This window comes from Calidris pugnax, unplaced genomic scaffold (assembly GCF_001431845.1).
Source record: "Calidris pugnax isolate Ruff unplaced genomic scaffold, ASM143184v1 scaffold24, whole genome shotgun sequence".
NCBI lineage: Eukaryota > Metazoa > Chordata > Aves > Charadriiformes > Scolopacidae > Calidris > Calidris pugnax.
In genome coordinates, this window is record NW_015090922.1 from 1,438,477 (window position 1) to 1,463,639 (window position 25,163).

At 38.4% G+C, this 25,163-nt stretch overlaps 1 protein-coding gene across 1 annotated transcript in view; it reads left to right on the top strand.

Moving 5' to 3' along the window:
* Positions 1–25,163, top strand: part of CDC42BPA (CDC42 binding protein kinase alpha (DMPK-like)) — a 187,585-nt gene that overhangs the window by 150,693 nt on the left and 11,729 nt on the right. The window contains exons 23-36 of the mRNA XM_014950818.1: positions 2,751–2,789; positions 5,738–5,857; positions 6,537–6,617; positions 8,744–8,849; positions 9,586–9,722; positions 10,010–10,149; positions 11,003–11,084; positions 12,290–12,506; positions 13,227–13,289; positions 14,373–14,966; positions 17,018–17,115; positions 18,563–18,647; positions 20,820–20,943; positions 22,250–22,367. Of these exons, the coding sequence (XP_014806304.1) occupies positions 2,751–2,789; positions 5,738–5,857; positions 6,537–6,617; positions 8,744–8,849; positions 9,586–9,722; positions 10,010–10,149; positions 11,003–11,084; positions 12,290–12,506; positions 13,227–13,289; positions 14,373–14,966; positions 17,018–17,115; positions 18,563–18,647; positions 20,820–20,943; positions 22,250–22,367 (2,004 nt within the window). The remainder of the gene's footprint in view (positions 1–2,750; positions 2,790–5,737; positions 5,858–6,536; positions 6,618–8,743; positions 8,850–9,585; positions 9,723–10,009; positions 10,150–11,002; positions 11,085–12,289; positions 12,507–13,226; positions 13,290–14,372; positions 14,967–17,017; positions 17,116–18,562; positions 18,648–20,819; positions 20,944–22,249; positions 22,368–25,163) is intronic.

Below are 25,163 nucleotides of genomic sequence, written 5' to 3' on the forward strand. Positions count from 1 at the left end.
ATTCTTTACCTGGATTAAAGAAGTATTTTCTATGTTGCCTGAGTATTAGCAACATTTAGTTTGTAGCAGCAGGTTCCTTAGAAAGTTACCTTAAAAAATATCTCAGACTCTCTCCTAAAAGCTGTTAAAAGAGAAATAAAGTACATATGTGGTGGAGTAGATGATAATGTTCTATTTTGAAAGGGAAACCTTGGGACAAGAAAATTTCCCTGGTTGCCATCTAATTAGTTTTGAAGGAACTAATTTAGAAGGAACTAAATAAGTACTTTATTTTGTATTTAGTGTTGGGGTGGTTTTTTGTGGGGTTTTTTTGTTTTGTTGTTTTGTTTTTTTTTTAAAGAAGGCAGCATGTTTTTTTCACAAGCATTTTGACAAAATCATATCTTTTTTGGTCTATGCAAGTGACTAGTGTTCTGTTGGTGCTCCTCCTTAAAGATATTCTTCTTGATCGTTCCGCCCAGATCAGATCTTTTCAGATACGCATCTTTGGTGTATATTGCTGCATGTGGATGACTTCACACACGCAGAATCAAACTTCTCTTGTTCCATCTTCAGCCTGAGTCCAACAGGAATGGTTTTTCCCTCAGTTGTCCTGCACAAGAGTACACATTTCTGGCTTGGGCTGGCCAGGAGCTAATATGTCTCACATTGGGGCAGATTTCTTTCTCATCTTTGCAAAACTGCAAAAGAAGAGAGTTGACTGTTCACAGACAGAAAGAGCACCCTGCAGACAAATACAAGACTTGTTGAGTTACCTGTCTTCGTTAGAAAAAGAAGTAACGCTGATGTCTGCGTTAGTAGGTGAAAGGTGGTGTCATTACAGTTGTGCTTAAAGTCCGTTCTGTATCTTTCATTTATGGGACAAATACTGGATTAATTCATAGTGAGATTCATAACGTATAGTCTCTTAATTATCAAAATGAATGGTTATTTGTGTTTTATCTCATTGAGTTGGTTCAATATCAATGTATTAGGCAGCCTTAAATCAAAATAAGGATATTAAAAAAAACCTCCCTGCTGAATGGGACCTCCATTCCCTTTCACATGTCTCTCTTTGCTGTAATTACCTTGAAGGGCAGTGTTTCTTGCAGCATTTCAAGAAGACTTAACCTGTGCTCAGTCATACTTGAGAAGTTTGTGGGTTCTCTTTATTTTAAGACCAAGGAAGAATTAGAAGTCCTCAGGTCAGACTCATGTTGCAGTGATGAAATCGCTGAAATCGCATGGATTTCAGTCTCCATAATCAAGACCCAAAGTAACTATTAATATTACCAGTAAATACAAATATTACCAGTGGCCTGTAGTGTTTCTCCAGCCTCTGTGCTTCATTATAGAATGACAGAGTGAGTGTAAAATTATATACAGATGCAGTTAAATAGCACTCTTTGCAAGATCTCTTACGTCTATTTAACATACAGAAGTGTAAGCAGCGCTGAGTCTAGCCTACTGATTACATTTGGAGTTTACTAGGGTGGGTATGTCTTGTGTGTACCTTGTGCCAATAATGGCATTGTTTATAGTTCTCTGTGTATGACTGGAGTTAATTTTAATTGTTTCAATGAAGAAAATGGTAGCTTTGCAGTTTCTGCTGGAGAGAAGTGAAAATAAATGTCCTGCTGCCTCTGTGGCCTAGAGACACTGAGAAAAAAAGTAGTAACTCACTATTTAGGTGGTTCCAGCTATCCCTCCTCAAATCGGAAAAAAATATACTTGGTCAGGTTGGCAGAACTGATGCCTAAATCCTCTTATCAGCAAAAGTTTAAATGTTCAGAAACAATTCCCGTATCTCCTCTGCAGACAGGAGGGGGCAAAGGGGAGCAGGAATAGGTTTTGCTGTCCCTAGTTTCTGGTTTTGATGGGGAGGGAAATTACTCCCAGTGATGAATAGACTCATTTCTAAATCTTTGCCACTGTTTCTCCTGTATGTTGCAGGCTGTCTCTCAGTAACCTCATCTAGGTGTTAAGTCTCCTGTGTTCACTAGAAGTGTCTGAGAGTTAAGCGTTGGGGTTTGTTTTCTTGCCAGGTGGATCTTTGTGTATCTCACTAGCCACTAGAAGCAATTATCAAAACGTGAATTTGTGATTATTTATAGCAATAAAATGGAATCCTATTTTCCCTTGACAAAATTATTTTCCCCACTTGCTAGAAAATACTATTTTTCCTGTTTTCAACATATCACAAATTAAAAATAGATTTCTTAAATCCTCCTGCAATCTGCCCTCACATCCAATCCCTGTGGGCTTTGTTTAGACTAAATAAATCTGAACTTTGCAAATAACCACAGAATATATCATGTTCTGAATTCTCACTATCGAACAGAGTAAGTAATAGTAGTGTCTGGTCAGAGTCCTGACTCTACCTGCACATTCATAATTAAGTTTAAAATAATTCTGGTTCTTAATGCTACTTTAAATTGGAAGTATTGTGTCTCCAAGAAATTGCTTTATTCATCTTGTTCAAAGTACAGAGATTCTAACTGCAAATGATTAGTGTAACATACTCTGCAGTTTCACTGCTATTGTCCAGTGTAAAACTGCAGACTTTAAAATAGTTGTTCCTTTTTTTTTTTTTTTGATGTTTCTTCCCTCTTGTTGCCCCAGACTATCTTGTTTCTAAAACACTTGTAAAAATGAAACATGTTTGTGTGTGTCTTGACACTACCCCTGGTGATACAGAGCCAGGAATTCTGAGCTGATGTATGTGTCACTGTTTGGTTTTGTAACATATTCTCCTCCTTTCTTTGTTAAAGCGCTCTCCTTCCTGTATTCCAGCTAACAAAGGCAGACGTGTAAGAGGCTGTCTTACTCTATGTAGCCCTTTATTTTTTGCCTGTTGTGTACATGCCTTTGTTTAATGTATGGATCGTGTATTTACCTCACTGCATGTCTTGTGCTGCTGCTGCCCTTCGCTGCTGCTGCTGCTGTGCTTTTTGTTGTTTTACAGCTGTGGCCTAAAAGCTTTTGGAGTATTTAATTGAATAACCCTATGAGCAGAATATCACAGTAACTGGAGAAGATGCTTTGGGTACTTTCTCATTTCAATAAGAAGGTTCTTTGTGAAAGCTGACCAGGTAGATGCGGGTTGGGAAGATGAGCAAATGTCAAATAAGGTCCTGTTTGTTTCCTTGCTCTTCGCAGAGAGAATGTGTTGAGTTATGGGAATTGCCTATAGAAGGTAATGTTTGGCATTTGGGAGGCATGTCACAGCAAAGGCTAGAAAATATCACAGTACAGAGATAAACAGATGGGAAGTGGGGAATTGAGTAAATTGAGCATCAAGGAGGGCAGGAAAAATTCATCCAATGAAAACAAGAGTTGGGTGTGTCATAGTTGGTTAAGCTGGAGGGCTCTGTGGTGTTTCAAAAATCAAGGTGGATTTTTAAAAATGGTGTTATCAAAGCTTTGTCAGACCGAATTTCTACCAGCTATGTCCATTTTAAATTCATACTGTCACTTTTGTTACTTTTATGCACCTGCGACGATAGGAACAGGAAAGCACACAAAGCACTCGTACTGAATCTTCAGTAAATGGGTGATGATGCCCAACAGCTTTAACAGTGACCTTTCCTCTGCAGTTCAAAGCACACTGCTCGGTGTCTTAGGCAAGTTTACAGTAACTGCTGGGTTTTGTCAGCTGTGGCTCCACTTCAGAAGTTCTTCTCTCCTCAAGACGTGTTTATACGCTGGCCCCTTTGGCTCAGGCCTACACAGCTGACACCACGCGGACAGCTAGGCCCAGGCCTGTGGAGATCAACCAGGCTATTACAATTTGGTAGAAAAATAACCCAGTGGATTAGTTTAAAACTACTTTTAACAGTGTTAATATGGTCCATGTAAACTTTTGGCCATAGTTGAGTTAGATTAGTTCTACTTATTAAAGCAAGGAACCTGGAGTCTACTGCAGCTTAAGGCCTTGTTTCTGCAGTAACGGTGGTGGTTAAATTCCCTTCAGATTCTGTAGCGGTAGATCAGGTTCTGTGTATTTTGTGGGCTTTTTGTGTTCATAAGTAAAGTAAAAATACATTTGTTACTGCAGTTGTCTTCAACCACAAAGGCTTTGTAGCACATTCCAGAAAAGTTCCATCATTCATATCATGCTTGTACTAAATTTTTTTAAGAAACACCATGAAAATTCCTTGGTATGCAGATGCTACTTTGAAAGGGAAAGCCTTTGGAGTATCTGGAAACATTTATGAAATGGTAGATTAGATCTCTTGAGTTTAACTTACAGAAGAAAAGGAATGTCTGTTTCTTGCAATGAAAAATTTGCCTGTAGTTACTCATTTGGCTTAGTTTTTAATAGCACTTTTAAGAAGAAGGTAGAATTGTTCAAGGTTAAACAGTCTTTGAATGGACTCCAAGTTATCACGTTTAGACTCGATAAAAAAAAAAGTTTAAAGTAATTGAAACAATGTTGTGTGTCTGGGGATTTACTACTTAAAGGCAGTAATACTGGATGAGGCTTCCAATTATTATTATTTGCATCTGATAAATTCAAGCACAAAATGTTTGCTTTACTGCTAATTTTGGCCTCAATGCTTGAAACACATGATCTAATGTGTAGAAAACAGGTGTATCCAGTGTGAGATTTTCCCGTTTTCATTACAGAAATACTTGCAGGCATCTTAATATGCCTGAGTTGATTAAAGTGATGAGCATTCTCCACCAGATAAGGTTTCTTTGAAGGCTATGATAAAACTAGAAGCCATCAAACTTAATTCACTACTATTGGGGGAAAAGGAGGGGAGAAGAGAGAAAAAGAAAAAAAACAACAACTGCACCTGTTCGCTACCATGACTGAGCTTCTGGGGAACAGGACTTTATATGCATGTGCAAGATTGGCTTGGCAATATATTTTATTCCCTAAAAAGTAGCAAAGTTTGTGGAATTGTTAGTATGGTGTCAATGGCAAAGAAGGTGAAAAAGCACTGGAATGTTCAAATGCTTTCTGCTGCATATTTTAGATGGCGTGCAAACCAAATCCTTAGTAATGGGGGGCTGATGATGGATAGCATTGCTTCAGAGAATCCTGCATTCTCTAATTTTTCAGCTGCACTGACAAAAGATAACTTGTTATCCAAGATACCTGGTTGTACCTATATGCTTTGTTGTTCAGTGTAGTTCTGTGTTGGCCTTGGTTTCATTGTATATCAAGGACTAGGAAAATATTCCCCTGAAGATACCATATTCCTGGTAAGAATGTTTTTGGTAGCTCAAATGGGATACAGAAAAACCTTCAATTCCCTGTGAATATAATTAACTCTAACTTCAGGAAATATGTTATTTGCTCTGCCTTTTCTCCTTATTTTCTCCTAAATGTGTTTTCTCCTCAGTGTTTTCACTGATTTAGATGGGCTGTAAGGGAATTCACTTCTAACAAATTTTTACTACTAGTGGGTAAAACCCAATAGTGTTTAGAAAATGTTCACCCTTTAAAAATGCTGAATTACAAGTCTCTCAAGTGTTTATCAGGCCCCTGAACTAGCAGCTTTTATGCATGTGCTCTCCTCTCAGCAGAAGCCTTGGCGTGTTCATATTCAATAATTTTCATTGCATTTTTGTACATTAATTAGGAAATGGCTTAAAACTGAATTTTTATCCTCTCAGTTCTCTCTGAGGAATCCTACTGCTCCCTTATCTTATTTTGGTAAGAGTTGAGAATTCTTTTTTAATGATGTCTGTTATTTATTTTTTCGGTTGTTTTTTTTTTTTTTTTCCTCTTGAATTCTTCTTCTAGATTGATTCAGTTGAGAATTTTACATTGTCTAATACCCCATCACGGGATGAAGATAGCAAGTCTCACCTCCATTCAAGATCAAGGTCTCCTTCTACAGCCAGTGAGATTGAACCAATCGAGGTACTTCAGTCAGTGACAAATTTTTATCTTTTTTTATTTAGGGGTTTCACTCATCTAAAAATTGCTATTGCAAATCCTTTTGTTTAGAATGAAGCTCACGTCTCTGCAGCGAGACTATTTAGGACCTTGTAATAGCCTTCTGTGCTAGTGGTGAACTGTATTTTGGGGAATGTTGCATTTCCTTTCACATACAGTTAATTGATTAGGAATGGGAACTATGTTGAATCAATTACTAGATATGTCTCTCTTCATAACCTGTCTTCACTTATGATATTTAAGAAATGTTGGCACAAAGTTAAAGTTACACCGTAGTTTGTAAGAGTGCACTTTGGAGTCCTGCTGAAAAGCTTGTCAATACAAAATATTAGCCAGGCTCTGAAACTATAATAATATATCCCCTTTCCCTGTTAAAAAAATTTAACTCTTGATTATTTTACATTAGAAAAGATTCAATCAAATATTTAAGATAATACAAAGTTATTTTTGATGTTTAGAAGATGAATTGTACACATAATATTGCTGAGAAATAAGATTTGATTTTCTAAGTCCTTTCCTACCTTAGTTTGGTTCCAGTGCTTTTAAGTTTGGGGCTGGGACATTGTAGTCTTTCTACTTTATTCAAGCTCTCTTTGATAGTGTGTATTTGATGTCTTATTGATCCTCTGGGGACTATGTTCAGGTTACAGATCATCCTCCCCGTTCGCTTCACACACCAACCATGAGGACACCATATATTGGATCGGGACTCTCTGCACCAAAGGTATTCAGTCAAACGTTCGTGACTTCTATATAGTAAGGGGGAAAATACCACTCCTGGGCAACAGCTTCAGGAGAACTGTTTATCACAGTAATCTTTACCAGAACTGCCTAGAAGGGTTGTTTATGTGCAAGCTGGTTGCTTTCTGAAACATAAACCCCCTCATTCTTAAATTATGTGGTGTGAAAAGGGATTTGATTATTGGAAAAACAGTGGTTTGGACATTAGAAAGAGGTAAATTAACCAGGACATGAAGAAAGGAAAAGAGACTTGAGAGAGTGTTTTTTGGCATGTGTCTGACCAACCTGCCTCTATTCCCTGTGTCCAATAGAACTGGTGTTGCTGTGGGCCAGTCTTGGATCAGCACATCTGTATGCTATCTAGATGCTTATTTTTCAGAAAATGCAAAGAGTAACCCTAAGATGAACCTGTAGATTTACATTTTTATAAGTAACATAGAGTGAGCACTAAAGTCAGCACTGCAGCACTGGGCTGGGAGAAGGAATTCCAGTTTTTCTGTCTTCTGGCTTTTTATTTGCATAAATACTGATTTTACATCAGTAAAATTACATTGAAATTATTTTGCTGCTGGCCAAATAAGCCAGTCAATGTATGCTAATTCAGTGAATTGTGTATATTCAAGCAAATGAGGAATAAAATGCAAGCTATTAAAGGAAAAATCTTACCGAAGTACCAGAAGTGCCTCAATGGCTTAGGAATCTTCTGTATTTTTTTTAAAATGGCAGTTTTTCTGCAACTGATCAATGAAGGAAGTAAGTTTTTCTAATAGATCTGTTTCTCTGCTTCAATAAATTGCAAAATAGCAAAAAACTTCATTTGTGTAAAGGAAAGCCAAAAAGTTTAAGCAGACTGTTCTGTTGCAACATTGTAGTAGATCTCAGTAGATCCAAGTAGGTCTAGATATTAGTAGATTTAAAAAATGCTGCGAGTGCACTTGGAATCATTTTACTGTGAAACATTTTACTGTGCACATCATTTCATTTTTGCAAATGTTTTGATCAGTAAGTCATGAATATTGCTTTCTAATTTATTATGTTCCCTAAAGAACTTTCTTACTTTATGACTGCATCAGTTATTAAAGCTGAGTATTGTTTCAAAGAAAGACATCCATCTATACACAGAAAGCTTCCATTGTAAGAGTAAAACTGTCATTAAATATGGATGAAGTTTGAGTCCTTAGGTGTGACATCTTATGCTGTGAAAAGCAGGAAAGTGAGTAAAATTTTAATATACCCACTCATTAAGGTAGTTTGCAGAGTTGTCTTACTTGAGATCACAGGTTTTTTTTAGAGCCTTTGTGCTCACCCTGTGCTGTATCCTTTCTCCACCTACCAATGGATTTAGATGGGCTTTAGTGTTACTTCACTGGGAGTTTTTTAGAAAAACAAAGCAGCTTCTTGGATTTTATACAAGGCCTTCCATGAATCATGTCATATGACCACATTACATAGTCCTTTAGCCTTGCTATCATAGTATCAGCACTGCCATCCTTGAGGGGCGAGAGGGAACTAAAACACCTACTCATGTGGTCTGTGTTCCCGAGAACTAACAAGAAGAGAGGCCCTTTCAAAATCAACATCATCTATACTCTTGCTTTTAAAATGGTTTTTTGAAATTGCATGTGCCTGACACTGTAAAACTGAACTCTGTCATGCTTTCCGGCATAAAAATTAGAATTTTGGAAAAAGCCTAGTATTTTTCTTTAAACAAAGGCAACAATTCTTACAGAGAAGCATTGAATTTGCAGCTTAGAAACCACTGTGGTAGGTTGACCTTGTCTGGCCCCCAGGTGCCCACCAAGCACGTACATACACACATTCAACTTCTAGAGTCTAATGGAATAATTTTGGCAACTTTCCTATCTGCAATGGAAGCAAACACATGTTCTGAGACAAGATCTGGTTTCCATGGTTTCATTTACAGAGGATGGATTTAATTATGAGTAACAAGCACTGACAAGGAATTTTTTTCAGTCCTTATGTTAGGAGCTCATGTCTCATTTCAGCAAAAACAAATAAGCTACTTTATTTGCTCTTATATGTGTGAAAAAAATAACCGTTCTTCAGAAGTGTTACAGGTATTAACATCTTTGTCTGCTTGTTTCACAGCCTAAAGCCCACCAGTTTGTAGTGAAATCATTTAATACCCCAACAAAATGCAATCAGTGCACCTCTCTGATGGTGGGTTTAATACGACAGGGCTGTACTTGTGAAGGTAAGCGCTTGTGAAAGCAGGAAATGTGAACTGAAGTTCTTAGAGATGCAAATTGTACAGTGAATGGTGTGGAATGATAATGCAAGAAACATATTTATATTTTGAATAACAGAATATATTCTCATGCTTCAGTCTTTTAGCAGAAGAAGCCAAACACTCTGAACATCTCATGTAACAGGTTACCTGGAGACACACTTCTTCCAGTTGGTGGTAGAAGAGCTTAGTTCAGTTTGCTTAAAATAGGAAGTAGGGCCACAGTCAGTGGTCAAGTCAACGCTTTGCGTTCTGACTCGGAGCAAGATTTATAGCTTTGCCATTCAGTACCAGTTTTGCTGCTTTCCAGAAGTAATTTATTGTAGGTTTGTATGTACACAGAATGACACTCATCATTTAGAAGAGCTTATTTTTTTACTAGTGGAGTTGGGCCTAGAGGAAATCATAGAGATTATCTCAGTATGATCTTCTGATTAGGGTCTTTCTTACCTGAATGAAACCAGACTGTGTATCCATACACCTCTGGAAATGAGAGAATCCGAATTTAAAGCAGATAAAAGCACAAACTGCTGCTGTGCACACTTGTATTTCTGTTTTGGTGTAGGAAAGTTCAGTGAAACTATTCCATTGTTGGTCAAAAAAAGGAGAAGATTCCTTTATAAATGTCACTGTTGCTATCATAGCTTTTGCGTTGCACAAGTAATAACCATCAAATCTTTTTGTTTCTTCTCCTCCTCACAAGTGTGTGGATTCTCTTGCCACGTGACCTGTGCAGACAAGGCTCCTGCAGTGTGTCCAATCCCTCCCGAACAGACGAAGGGACCTTTGGGAATAGATCCCCAGAAAGGCATAGGAACAGCTTATGAAGGCCATGTCCGAGTAAGTATCAGGTACCTGCACTTGGGGCACTTAGATTAAATTTGTTGTTTTCCGGAGGTGGAATTAAACTCTAATTGGGGTGTTGGAGTGGAATGGATTAAATTATACCTTAAAGTAACAGTTTGGAAACTAAGATCTAAATCTTCACAAAGCAGCTCAATATTTTCAACTGTAATTCTCTCTCCATCTCTGTTGCCCGTTGTTCTTTGAGTCGGTCTTGAATAGCCTTTATTTTTGATCACATACAAAACGTGCAGAGAGTTGATTGGATTTTATCTTGCTTAAAGGTGCCCAAACCAGCTGGAGTAAAGAAAGGTTGGCAGAGGGCACTGGCAGTCATCTGTGATTTCAAACTCTTCCTGTACGATGTAGCAGAAGGCAAAGCGTCCCAGCCCAGCGTGGTAGTGAGTCAGGTCATAGACATGAGGTAAGCTCTTTGGTGCCATGTGGGAGCTTTTCAGAGGCACTGGGAGGTTTTTTCTGCTTTTCCTTTTTGTGAAATCAGTAAGCAAAATCCAGAGCTTTTATGAAACACTGTAATCCATATTAAGAGCCTCTAATTTTCTGGAAAAAAGCAGTGTTTGCCATTAGCCTGAACTCTACTTGTGTGTTCTATGTGGCAATTTAAACTCCCGTTACTACATCATGTGCCAAAATGCATCTGTTCAGCTGTGTAAAGATCTGGAATGAATAAAGAAGGAAAAATACATTCTTCTGGGGTTGAATAGAGTTTTGAAAGATAGCCAAAACTGTTACGAGATAAAACTAATACAATTTTTGATTCAGAAGGTCTAAATAGTTTGTTCCCGGTATTACTGAAATAATACCAACTTCACTGAAGGCTGAGGACATTTAACATACCAACTAAGTACAGCTCATCTCTGAACTAGGTTAGTTTATCCAGGGAGCCTCAAACAGCTGTACTTTATAGCTTCTGGTGAGTTTGGATTTTTATGGAAGAGTTGGAGAGGTGTTCTTGGTCCACACTTAAGTTTGATTATGTTTGTTTATTTTTAAAAAAAAAGGTTTCAATTTAAACAGACAAACCCCAGATACTCTGAATAGATTTATCTCCATCAACATTTGCCAGCAGTTAATTATGCAACATTGCAATTGTGAGTTTCATCTGCAGATGAGAGGATAATTTTAAAAATTAGCCCTCAGTGCTGTCCTGTTGTGTCCTTCACAAAAGAGGACTATTGGTACTATGGAAATATAAACCCAACCAGGCAGTTTTTACTCTTTAACTCTTTTCCAATTATGTTTGTGGTCTCCATAAGGGATGAAGAATTCTCAGTGAGTTCTGTCTTGGCCTCAGATGTCATCCATGCAAATCGAAAAGATATCCCCTGTATCTTTAGGGTAAGTATTATGTCTTGAACCCAGTAACCCAGCAGTACAGGGTTTCACAGCGTGATGTATGGTGTGTGTTCACTCACAGCTTGCTCTTATTTTATTTCCTTGACAAGTCCTGGCCATGTGGTATCCATGGCAGCAGCAGCAATGCGTAAGGATCTGTACATATATCATTTTTGTGGTAAAAATAGCACTGGCACATTTAGACCAGTTCTCATCTCCCATTTACATGGCTTTTTGGACTTCATGATAAAACGTACTTTTCTCAACCTCCTGTTAGTCATTTGAAATTCTTCTGTTCTTCTTGCCTTCTGCTCTACAATTTAATTTGTGGTGTTTTTTCCTGAAGCCTTTATTTTCTGTATTTTCTTTGTATACAAGCATTGGGTCTCTGAAAATTCCCATTCATCAGGTAGTCAGTATAGAAATCTAGTGTAAAATGCTCCTCAGAATTTATGTCTATTACCTGATATCATCATTGGCCATCATTGGCTTTTTCTAATATTCGTCTTATTTTTACGAGATAATTCTATTAAGGCTTTGACCTCAATTAAATATCTTTGGTGTCTTGTTCATCTTATTTTTACGAGATATTCTATTAAGGTTTTGACCTCAATTAAATATCTTTGGTGTCTTATTAATTCTCCTATCATTTCTTTACTACACCACTGTATTTCACTCCTTGTTTTTCTGGCTTTCAGACCGTGCATCACTCTGCATGCTGAGAGGAGATAAACCTACAAAAGGGGCTTTCGTTTTTATCTGTATAACTCTACCAAATACATGAAAAGGTTCATAGATCATTCTTCAATAAAGACTATTCCTATTTCATGAAATTATTAATGGAAACTGTTGGTCTTAAAAAAAAATAATACAGAATACTTTGTAAGAAATGCTTTTCATTACAAAATTGCTGTGAGAAACAGATGACTACCTTATTAAGGGCAGACATTTCGGAATAATAGAATAAATATGAAAGTATTTAGAATAAACCCAAAGTTTTCTCTGTTCTTTGCTGAGTTAGTCACATCTACAGGTATTTCTGGTGGTGTGAGGATAGAGTGTTTTCTACTAACTAAGGCTAAATTTTTTGCATTCTTAGTTCAGACAGCTAATTAAAAGGACACAGGCACCTGATATCCTTGTAAAAATTCTCACGATTATATTTTGTATTGCTTATGACTTCAAATGTCTGTTTCAAAATTTTCCAGGTCACAGCATCCCAGCTCTCTGCGTCCAGTAATAAATGTTCGATCCTGATTCTAGCGGACGGTGAGAATGAAAAAAGCAAGTGGGTGGGAGTGCTGAACGAACTGCACAGGATCTTGAAGAAGAACAAACTCAAAGACCGCTCAGTCTATGTTCCCAAAGAAGCTTATGACAGCACCTTACCCCTCATCAAAACCACACAGTCAGCAGCAATCATAGGTATGGAATGGATCAGAAGGTAACTCTAAGAAATATGGGTATCCTAAAAACACTCTCTTCTCTTAAATGGTGTTATCTACTGAATAGAGTAATACGTAGTGTTTTTATCCTGGACAGAAATGTGTATGGGTTTAAGAGGATTCACCACCCAGTACTTCTGTCAGATTTGTCCTCCTATTTACACATATTCATAATTATGAATAATTTGACTGAGGATTGGACATTACTCTTTTGTATTCTGTAAACATCATTCCTTAACTGTGCAAAATTAGCACTATGGGATAGACTATATAGTAAATAACTGACTTCACAAAATCTGGTTGTGGGACCAGAGAGAAAATGTAAAAGCAGAGAATAAATGTAGTCATTTGAAATCCTAGTGCGTAAAATATGTTAAACTTGGATTATTTAAATTATGTAAATGGGATATTATGGTTATTCCAAAGTTGGTAGTGCGCTTAAGTGCTCTGAATGCTTTGTTAAAAATTCTGTTTCTTGGTATTATTTCTACTATCAGTAGAAAAGGCTTATTTTTTTCAGAAATTTGAATGTTGGGAGGTTATCAATGGTTTTTTGTCACATGAATATGTTGGATTTGGCTTTTTATCTGTTTATTTCAAGATATTAAAAAATTGTCTCTGTTAATTAGAATTATCAGTGTTGTTGAAGAAGTATTTCTAAAGAAAAATGTCTTCTTTTTCTTTTTCCTCAATATCCTAGACCATGAAAGAATAGCTTTGGGGAATGAAGAAGGGTTATTTGTTGTGCATGTCACCAAAGATGGTAAGAGATTGGGAACTGGTAATAATTTTGTTAATATTAAATAATCAGAAAGTGATTTTGAAACCTTTTTTTCTTGTTCAATGTCCTTTGGTTTAATTTTTCTCACTTTACTACATTATCAGCTGGATAGCCCCATGTGAGAGCTGATAATCAAGAACATGCTCTGTGTGCTTTCTGGTTTGGGTGTCCTTTCCTCTAAAAAAGATTTAACATCTGGATTGCAGCTGTGAAGGTTTTGTTCCCTGATTTGAAGTAGGGTTACTACTCAATTTAGACCGGGTTGTTCAGGACTTTGTCCTGTTGGGTCTTGAAAACCCCCAAGGATGGAGGTTCCACAGTCTCTGAGCTGCCTGTTGCGAAGTGTAATTAGTGTCCAGTTGGGTCTTCAAAACCCTCAAGGATGGAGGTTCCACAGTCTCTCTGAGCTGCCTGTTGCGAAGTGTAATTATTCTCTCAATTTAATGTTTTCTTTGTATATCCAGTTGGAATCTCCCCCATTTTGGTTTGTTACCAGTTTATCCTCTTCTCCTGCTGTGCATCTCAATAAGGAGCCTGGTTCAGTCTTTTTTTGTAACTTCCTTCTTGGTATTAGAAACTAAAATTTATGTTCAGTATTGTAAATAGATGTAATGACAGATGCCCAAGCTGATTCACAAGCGATGTGTTTAATTGTCTGCTTCAGTTCTTTGATTTGTAAATAGATGTAATGACAGATCCCCAAGCCGATTTAGCAAGCCATGTGTTTAATTGTCTGCTTCAGTTCTTTGAGGGTTTTCCTTTATTCAGTAGTTTTGGGGCTATAACCTGATTTTATAAGTGAATACAGAAATAATACAGTGGTTGCTACTGCATCGGATCTGCTCCTCCCTTTTTCTGGTGAGGAAAAGGTCTGTCCAGCATTGCCACATCTGGTATTATTGAAATACAAGTTTTGATTCTGTACTTTTAAATATCTCAGGGAAGCAACAAAGGGAATTTTGTGGGTTTACTTCATGGTTTATCTTTACAAATATGTATGTTTTCATCAATTCACACTTCCACATGATTTACTTGGATTTGTGGGGGTTTGGTTTTGTTTTTTAGAGATTATCCGTGTTGGTGACAATAAGAAGGTTCATCAGATCGAGCTTATCCCGAGCGAACAGCTCGTTGCCGTAATCTCAGGCCGAAACCGTCACGTGCGGCTTTTCCCCATGGCTGCCCTGGATGGAAGGGAGACGGAGTTTTATAAACTGGCAGAGACAAAAGGCTGCCAGTCAATCGTGTCCGGACACGTGCGCCACGGAGCTCTGACGTGCCTGTGCGTAGCCATGAAAAGGCAGGTCCTCTGTTACGAACTAAATCAGAGTAAGACACGTCACAAAAAGATCAAGGAGATCCAAGTCCAGGGGAACGTCCAGTGGATGTCGATCTTCAGTGACCGTCTCTGTGTGGGCTACCAGTCGGGTTTCTTAAAATACCCGCTTCACGGAGAGGGTGCCCCGTACAGTCTGCTCCATCCAGACGACCACACGCTCTCGTTCATCGCACAGCAGCCAACCGATGCCATCTGTGCAGTCGAAATCTCAAGTAAAGAATACCTGCTGTGTTTTAGCAGCGTAGGGGTTTACGTTGACTGCCAGGGCCGAAGATCTCGCCAGCAGGAACTGATGTGGCCCGCCACTCCATCGTCTTGCTGTAAGTTGCCCTGTGTTTCAGGGTCCTTGCTGTTACACATTGAAGCCATCTCTGCTAGGTTTAGTGTCCACAGGAAGGGAAGTTTGAGGATAAGTACCTGACAAGTAAAGGATCACACTTACTCTAGTTTTGACAACTCTGTAGCACGAAGAGGAATCATGGGTCAGGATTTCTAGCTCTGATTTCCCATTGCTAAATACACAGCAAGGTCTCACAGCCAAAAGTATCAGGTCCTGAGACCTTTGTGCATTCACCACCACTGATGCTAGACTGTTGTTCTTTAAAATCTTACAATTTCATTTGATTTGGCTCGGTGTTGTGATTCAAGCTTTCTTGATGTTCAGTCATCAGGATCTGGTACTTTTGACTTCCTTTTCTCCAGTGCTATTTATTCCTACTTACTGGATTTTTATTTTCTTTCCTTCTTCATTCTTTCCTCTGCAGTTTTTCAGGAAGAAATTCGTCCCTGTGAGGGAGGTGAGACACTGGAACAGGTTGCCCAGAGAAGCTGTGGCTGCCCCATCCCTGGAGGGGTTCAAGGCCAGGCTGGATGGGGCTTGGAGCAACCTGGTCTGGTGGGAGGTGTCCCTGCCCATGGCATGGGATTGGAACTCAATGACCTGACCTTTAAGGTCTCTTCCAACTCCAACCGTTCTGTGATTCTATGATTTTTATTGACACTCTTCTTATTCATCTGCTCTGTTTGCTTTTTTAAAATACCAGTTTTTAATTCCCCCAGCCCCATCTCCCACTTCCCTTCCAAAATGCAATGTATGGCAGGCAGTATAGAAAATATATTTCACAACCTTAAGGGAAAAATACTGTAATTTTCCAAGATTTTGGTTTCCAGCAAGAGCTCTGTTAAACATTTATTGCACATTTTTTCAAATCTAGGGGTTTATCTTTGTGGATGGAAAAAGAACTTGCAATGCCCATCGTCTTCATTTTAATGTCCTTCTGACTGGAGATAAAGATTGGCTAATTTTTAACTTAGAGTATCTGTGAATGAGCCCAGTCTTATGTTTGTTTTTAAAGTTATCTGCTGCCTTGCCCTGCTGTGACAGCAGTACAGTCACGTTGCAGAGGAGAGAAAAGGTTCACCTTGGTTGAGTAGAGCCCTTCTGAATGTGGAAGGAGCAGCTTTTACAGGCTGTGTGTCTCTTTTGTGGTTTTCAAGGCAAGAGTGTGGTTATTGCAATGGACTCAGAGAATGAATGAATCAAAAGATTTTGAGATAGATTGAAAAAAAAGTCTTTTCACATACAGTTCGTCTATAGTGGTCATTGATAGTTATGGAAGGTTTTTGATTGCTTTAACTGTAGTGACTGGATGTTATTCCGATTCAGAATGGAGGTATATTTTATAGCAAAACCTGTTGCATTTAAACACAAATTGGATGCTCTTGTTAGTCTCGGCCGACCATGGCCATCTTGTTGCTGACATGAAATGCTGAATTCTTCTCTAAAAGTGGTCTCAGTGTAACAAATTTAATCCTGGGGAAACGTGCCAGATCAGTAGCACGAGAGTTCTCTTTACAGTTCACAAAATAAGAGAAGAAAATTAAAGCTAGAAGGGAACGTGGAGATTTTTATGACTGTGTCATGGTGCTTAGTTCCAGCTGAAGCTCATTTAGTATAGTCCAAAGACTAAAAGCTCAGTTCATTCAAATGACAGTTATTAAATAACAACAATATATTTTCCTACCACGTCATTGACAAAACAGGAGCTCTTAAAAACAGGGCTTTTAGAAGAAAAAAACTTTGAACCACATCACTGTTTGGCAGAAGAAACTGTAATCCCTTGAAGTTCAAAAAGGAGTTTGGTTCTGCAAAGTTAAAAGTCATGGAGATTTTAGGGGTTTTGGTGGTTGTGATGGTTTGCCTTCAGAATAAATTTCTTGGCCTTTTTCGAGTTAAAACACATTTTGCAAGAATTGTTGTCATATTGTGGGGTGAGGGTTTTTTGTAATAACTATGGTTAAACATAAGAAATAGTATATTTTGAGCCCTGTCTACAAGCACGTGACTCTATATCTGATCCTTCCCCCCCAGGTTATAATGCACCATACCTCTCTGTGTACAGTGAAAACGCGATTGATATCTTTGACGTCAACTCCATGGAGTGGATTCAAACTATTCCTCTCAAAAAGGTAACTTGCGTTTTCCATATCAGTTAAAGAATATGTTAGATGGTCAATCTGGAGAATATGAGTACGTTAGACTTACTGATGTTGCTGTAGAGAGCAGTTTCTTCCTATTAATGGCATATAGCTTCATTGGGGCTGATTGCATCTGTGTTATTGCCAGAAGATGATGGATGTTAAGATAATTAAACAGGCCTTCAAAAATCATGTCTTCTGCTGCTTGAGAACATTGTAGACAGACACGGTCAGAACATTTTGGTTCAACCAGTACCAATATTAAAACCAGGATGATGTGAGGTTTGGATCGCTTATCAAAAGGAAGAAGTTTTTGAGAACTGACACTTTCTTGGTATTTGGGAGGTGTTTGCTCAGCTGTATTTGGAAATAAAAAAGAAAAGTGTTTGTTTTTCTTTCCCCCCAGAGTTTAGACTAACTTCAGCTTTGTATTAGTGTCAACATAATTCCTTTAGCTGTTCCAATGGCACAGAACTACAAGAAATTGTCCTTGTGGTCTTGTGTTAGACACTCAGTCTCTCTGCATATCAATTTCCCATGTCAGATGCAGACCAGGATATCATGGCAATGCTGTAAGGATAAATAATGCAAAGATCAAGATGCTCAGCTATTAACCATCTTAAGGAGAGAAGAAGAATCTGGTCTTTTAGAGAAAATTTCCTCTACTCTTTTTGATGTCCAAACTTGGAGTTATTAAACAATTTGGGAATTTTTTTCCTACACAGCAGAATGGGATTTAGTCCTTTGATTAATATTAGACTCAAGACCACCCCTTTAATGAATGAAGCTGCTTTCAACACACAGGATTTGCTACATCAGACTCAAGTATGGTAGTTTATTACAAAGAATTGCAATTTGCAGACTCAGAGAGTGAAACATGTCTTTCATTCTGAAGCTGCAAATCACAAATAGCAGTGGGCTTTAGCAGTCTGTGTATTCTCTTCTCCAGTTGCAAAGTGTGACTGTGACACTATACGAACACAAAACAAAAGCACAACTTATTGCTTTGTGTGTCTCATAAACAAAATCAAATTGTTTTATGAAGTAGACTTCTAATGGGACTGTTTATTTAAATGCTGGGAGAAATGGTGTTAAGCCTATGTCTTTAAGTAGAATTTTAGGCAACTCTCTCTGTGCTCATTCTCCAAACAGAAGTTTAAAATCTAAAACTGTTTTCAACTCTGCTTCGTGGCTTTATTGACTCACAATTGTCATTCTTAGGAGCAGGTGTGTGTTACTGGAGACACTGCTCCTCCCAGCCCCCTGTTTTTCTGCAGAGCAGGCTTTGCTCTGACTGGTCACATCGCTCCGCTCCCTGGGTGGCTCTTAACAGTGCTCCTTTTATAGAGTTTATAACTCCCCTTGGAGCTTTCAGAATAAGATGCAGTATGTAAATGTGAGTTATGACTATTACAAGGACTGATTTTCCTTGTTTCAGGTACGACCCTTGAATACAGAAGGCTCACTAAACCTTTTAGGCCTGGAGACAGTCAGATTAATATATTTCAAAAACAAAATGGCAGGTAAGTAAAGAGAAGCCAATTTTCATCGTGCAAATTTTTTGTTTAGAAAGAGCATTTTTCTTTGGCCTGGATCTGTGCATTGTAGAAAGGGATCTCTCAAACATATGTTCGCTTGTTAATTTGGGGGAAAGCTAAAGTTTATAGATTCCACAGTGATTGCAATGATACCTGCTATGCAGGTACTCTGAACTTTTTTTTCTCCTTTTGAATATTCAATGAAGATTTGAATGAAGACTGGAAATAGAAAATGGAATGACTAAACACTCCTTCCAATCTGGAGTCACCTGCCAGAATGCTCTCTAAAAATACCTGCACAGTTAAAGGCTTTAATAATGATCTTGGCAGTACTAGATTAAAATTAATATTATACTTAACCTAAACAAGCCTTTCACAAGGATCAGAGAGTAATAGAATATAATGGATTCATAACTTGTTATAAGGGCCACATACAATTGTGTGCCATAGTTTTAGCTTCAGAATTCTACTTTTGTTATGAGTTGTTTTGACCTTTTTTCTTTTTAGAGCCCATTTCATAAGCAACCTCCCAAGTAACTGTTGTAACCTTTTGCTTAACCTCTTAGGTGAAGAGGGGATGTGCTTTGTTTTAGCAATCGAAAGCTATACTTTTTCTAAGAACTATTCTGAAAATAGTGGAAATAAACACTCTTGAAACATAGACTGCTGCTGGCCGAGTTTCAGTGTTCATTTAAATTGCTAGCAAACTAGTACAAAAGGAATGACAGTGGTAGAGAGGGGCAATATGGTGGACAAATTTATAAAGAATTTTTAAGTCTGTTAGATTGAAGGTTGAACACTAAAAGCAGAGCAAAAGAGAAAAAAAACCTGGAGAGCGTAGGACCAGAAGTAAGTAATGCTTCTCACTGCCTTTCAGAAAAGGTTGTCAAACAGAAAAATATCTTCCAGGTGTATCTTCTTAAAAGTCTACAAGGTGATTTTTTTTCCTGAAGCTACTTCCTTGTAGATCCCACACGTCATGAAATCTCCAGTTGATCTTAAAGAAAGGATCTGAGTTCCCTACAAAACCTGTTTTGGCAGTGAGCAGTAGGTGTTGGGTATGTTCAAGTTTATTAAGTGTAAATTTAGTCTCCATATATATTAAACAAGACGGAGCAGCTGCAGCATTCATTCACAGTAATGTTCTTATTGTATGATTGTCACTGCTGTACTTTTCGTGTCTTTATTAAAGATGCATTGGCCAGACCTCCACATATGGAAAAAATATCTTCCCTTTTCCCACAGCTGCACCAAAATACATCAGTGGTCAAACATTTCAACGGGAGTAGGCTCTTTGGAGCAGGGAGTGAAAGAAAGAGAGTCTTGCATTGAGTCTGTCAGAACAAGACTGTTGTAGTGATTTTCAGTGAGAGCTGCCAAAGACAGTTAGAGATAGAGGATTGAGGTCCTTTCCCGCCCACCTAAAAGTTTTGTTGGAAAAAATTAATTGTAGAATCATAGAATCATAGAATGGGTTGGGTTCGAAGGGACCTTAAAGATCATCCAGTTCCTACCCCCCTGCCCTGGGCAGGGACCCCTCCCACCAGACCAGGTTGCTCAAAGCTCCATCCAGCCTGGCCTTGACCCCCTCCAGGGATGGGGCAGCCACAGCTTCTCTGGGCAACCTGTTCCAGTGTCTCATCACCCGCACAGGAAAGAATTTCTTCCTGAGATCTCATCTAAATCTCCCCTCTTTCAGTTTAAAACCGTTCCCCCTTGTCCTATGGCTCTCCTCCCTGATCAAGAGTCCCTCCTCATCTTTCCTGTAGACCCTTAAGGTGCTGGAAGGGGCTCTAAGGTCTCCCTGGAGCCTTCTCTTCTCCAGGCTGAACAACCCCAACTCTCTCAGCCTGTCCTTACAGCAGAGGGGCTCCAGCCCTCTGAGCATCTTCATAGACCTCTGCTGGACCCATTCCAACAGGTCCAAAATCAGTGATACTTTGAGAACACAATTGTGGCAACTTGTGTGTGAAGAAGAGTTAATTCTGTTGCTATACAACAGAGTAGATAGTTTTAGACAGTGGATTTAGTAAGTGGTAGATTTGTTCAGGTTTGATGGGAAGTGGGTGGTGTCCAGAAGGATAAATTATCTTTGCATTCGAATTCTATGAATGCTAATTACTTGTCCCACCATCATCATATTTATCTTGGTTTCAGAGGGCGATGAACTGGTGGTTCCTGAGACGTCAGATAACAGCCGGAAGCAAATGGTTCGGAACATCAACAACAAGCGCCGCTATTCGTTCCGAGTGCCGGAGGAGGAGAGGATGCAGCAGAGGAGGTCGGTATTCAACATGGCCTTGTCCTCTGTGTGCACGTGTGGGTCCTGAGGGACAGTGACCAGTGCCATTGTGGTACTTCATGTGGCACTTTCTGGAATGCCCGTTCAGATATTTCTGTCTCTTCACTATCACCACTTTAATCCTCAGTGTTTAATCTGTGTTCATACCAGTTTGGATATGGATATGCACTGGGTACGCAGGTATTCATTAGTTCAAATTAATTATGTGAAACAGATGTAGTTTGGAATGCATGTCTCCACATACTGTATATAGGTACGTGGGTGTGCACATATACTATATATATAAAAAAGATCTGTAATAAACACTTTGCAAAAGGAGATTACGTTGCTATTTATACATATGGACTGATTACTTTCTGTCTCTGGTTCTGCTTTTCATTCTGAAGGCAATTCTACTCACAGGAGTATTCCAAGGCAAATGCTTTTTTGATTTATAGATTTAACTACATTCTCTAAATCTCAGAAAACTCACCTCTTCAGAGGACATAGGACTTCATGATGTATTTTTAATAAAGGTCTTTAACAAGTCACAAATACTTTCCTAAATGGCAATAAAAATAGGTCTGCACTACACATAGGGGATGTTACTGACCATTTATTGTCACTCACTAAAGGTGACGTGGTGCTGTGCTAAACTCCACTCTGAGAACTGAGTATTTCAGTTTTCTAACTTCCAACGTCTTCCATCCATGGCTGGCTCCCAGTTTTCCTTTCTTTTTGGCTCTAAGAAAAGTCACAGCTGTGCACAGTGGAGATAAAATTCCAGTTATTCTCCTTGCCTATTGTGAGCCGAATCACGGTTTGGTCTTTTAAAATTTTATTTATTCTGAGTTCTGAAATGCATCCTTGCCATTTTAAAGAACTTTTAATTCTGACCACAGACTGAGAAAGGTACTGCAGTATTCTTTTAATCCTATTTTCATATTTTCTACTTCATTTACATCTCCACTTTGTAATGCATCACAAATGAGTTCTGCTTTTACTCATCTTACAGAGCTTTTTATCAGCTCATAGTGGTTGTATAGTCTTTGAATGTTGGTAACCACTGGGTGTGGGCTGTTGGCCAGCAAACACCATTCTTTTTTTTTTCTGGCCCTTTGACCTCTCCTCAAGCTTGATGTTTGTCCATCCCAGTCCTGATAGCAAGGGTTTATCACTGTTAACATGGTTTAGATAGTTAATTTCCATTTAAAACTAGCTGATAATCTAAGCCATACATGTTTTGTAAATGTCCATCCTCCCTCGCCTCGAATGAAATACCTAAATAAAGTATTTTCTCTTCCAGGGAGATGCTACGCGATCCAGAAATGAGAAATAAGTTAATTTCTAACCCAACTAATTTTAACCACATAGCACATATGGGCCCAGGAGACGGTATACAGATTCTCAAAGACCTTCCAATGGTAAGTACCAAAGTACATGTCAAAGTGACTGACTGCGACAGAGGCTGTAAATAAGTGAGATAAAGACAAGTACAGTTTTAAAAGTATATTCAGAGTGTTGGTGTGTTTGATCTCAGGGCAGTGTAACGAGGGAAACGGAGCTGAACACGCTCTGTTGTATGTGGAAAAATTTAAACAAAAGGATGACACTTGAGCATTGAGGGGAGGAGGAGAAGTGGCCAACGCCTCCTGGGTTTTAAGGCAGGTTGGCCTCTGATGGGGATTTTTGTGATCCATACCAATGGACAAAAGAGAATTTGAGCCTGTGTTCTTTGCAGGAATGGAAAGAGAAATTTCTTTCTCCACAAGCTGTATATCCAGCTTAGCCTCTCTCTTTGCAGCCTCTTTTCCTCAGACAGTGGAACAGTTTAACAATGTGTAGTACCCGTGTGTAGTGCCCACATTTCTTTTCATCCCAACGATGCTATTTTTCATTTTCTCCCCAAATTAAGTAGTCTCAATGAAACAGAACTTCTCACATAAAAACTAACCTTTTAGGTTGAAAAATGGACAGAGAAAACGTGTAACAGCACACACGTGTTTGTTTCCACAAAACCTCATGTAGGAAATACTCACCTGGAAGTTACTGAAATTTTTAATGAGCTAAGGACCAATTAATAGTTTGTTCATAGGAGAGTGTCATAGTTCTTGCTTCAAGCTACTTTGAGCATCTTGTTTGTGTGTTCTGTATTGTTTTCTAAACTTGTCCACGATGAGACAGATGTGATTTGGAAGATGCTAATTAGCACTGTAAGAAAGATGAAATTATATGATATCAAACAGATGATACGAGTTACCACCATAAGACAAAGGCATCACTACAGAAGTTCTGTCTAAAATGATCGTTGTTATTACGTGGAGTTTGTGCAGAAAGCAGCAAGTAGATGCTGAAATTGGGATCTTCAGATACTGAAAAGCCCAAAGAAAACAACAGTGAGACTGGAAAATAAAGCCATGCGCCATAGTGCCGTGGGCCTACACTAGTTTAGGAGCTTAGGAGTGTAACGTCTGGTCTCCAGATACTCATTTTTCCTCACTTTTGCAGCAAATGGTACTTTTATGTTACACTTTACCTTGTACACAAGTCTGCACGTTGTACACGAGCCCTTCTGGTGCTGTGTTTTCCTTAGATGAGAATATGCAGGGAAAGAATAGGATTTACTTTAAATCTCGTACGAGACACCCTCTGAGAAAATGTTCAATAGCAAATATACTCAGTGCAGTTGAGCAACAGACAACATTGTGTGTATGTTTGTAAGTGAATAAATCATGAAGGAGCTGGTTCTAGAAAACACCTTACAAATCCAAGGGAGGTTGGCATGTAGTGTTTTCCTTACCTGGATGTGAGTACAGGTATGTCTAATGTTAAAGAATGATAATTTGGTGCAGGACAGGATGTAGATCAGAACCTCTTTTCATCTTTCCATTTCTAGAGTGTTCTTTAAAATATTTCTGGGTCTTCTCAAGCCGAGAAAACAATCTGGTACTGCTAGAGGTAGGGGCAAAGACATCCCATTCCACACCATCAATAGCTGAAAGTTCATGGGAATCAAAAGTTGCAGGGACTCTTAATCAAGCCTCAAATCTGACAAATGTAAAATGAAGAATAATTTTATCTATAGAAGGGGATTTTCTAGACTTACAGGGATTAATACTTCTTCAGCTTTGTCATCATTAAATGGCATTTAGTTTAAAGTCATTCTAGTTACGCAAGCCTTGTATCAGCTCAGAGGTCATATTTGAAGCTTGGACTGGTACTTTGTTTCTTACCAATCAATATGATGTTTCGAAAGACTTCCATGAGTTGCTTTCCACACTTAAATGTGATGAGAAGACATTAGAAATGTGTACAATAGAAAATTGATTTCTCTGCTGGTTCCACTGCTGCAGCTTCTTTTTAAAGTTACTATTAAAAAACTTGTTTTGGCAAGTAGGTATCAATCTTAATGCTAGGAGGTGTCACTGCAGATAAAGCAGATTTGATGTGTATTTTTCCAGCAACTCCTTGCAGTATCATACTATATTTGTATTCCTGACATAAGGGGTACAGAATCATGGGGCTTGAAAGTGTGTGAATTTTAAAGCATTAACTTGAGGTTAGGAAATAAGTGTTCTATTAAGAGCTACTTGGGTCCAGACAGCTTTTTCTTTTCCAACAGCTTCCTGTAAGGTTTGTGGCTGAAATAAGTTTTTGTTTAGTTGTTTCCAAACTACCTACTTTGTTCCTCAGGAGCAAAAATATAAGAAAAAGAATTGTGTGTGCATGTGATGTTATGTATTGAGTATAATGTTTTATTTGAAAAATAAATTAAGAATTAAAAGAGAGGATGGAAATAGAGAGAGGACAGTCCATGGAGAATTAGTACACAAGGTAAAGAATACCCTTCTAACCCCACATACAGTTCGTCTGTAGGAAGGTTTCTTTACAGGGACATGGAATTATTTCACTAGATTCATACCTTGTCCAAAAATGTGAATAGATTTTTTGTTGTTGTTGTTCTTAGTACATGTAATGGTTTTGCAGCTGGAACATCATCTTTGTATTTTCAAATAGATCTATATGTTTCTGAAGAAAAAGTATTTAAAGACTGTGGGAAAGATCACAGCATTTTACTTTGCTAATGCCTGTTTCTGTTTATGAAAGTGAATGATAAAAATACATTTTGTAAAGAGGGCTACCACTAGGTGGAACAAGTAGTGCAAGGCTAATAATTTTCCCTCATTCTCTTTATCCAACTATTTTAGGTCATAGAGCTT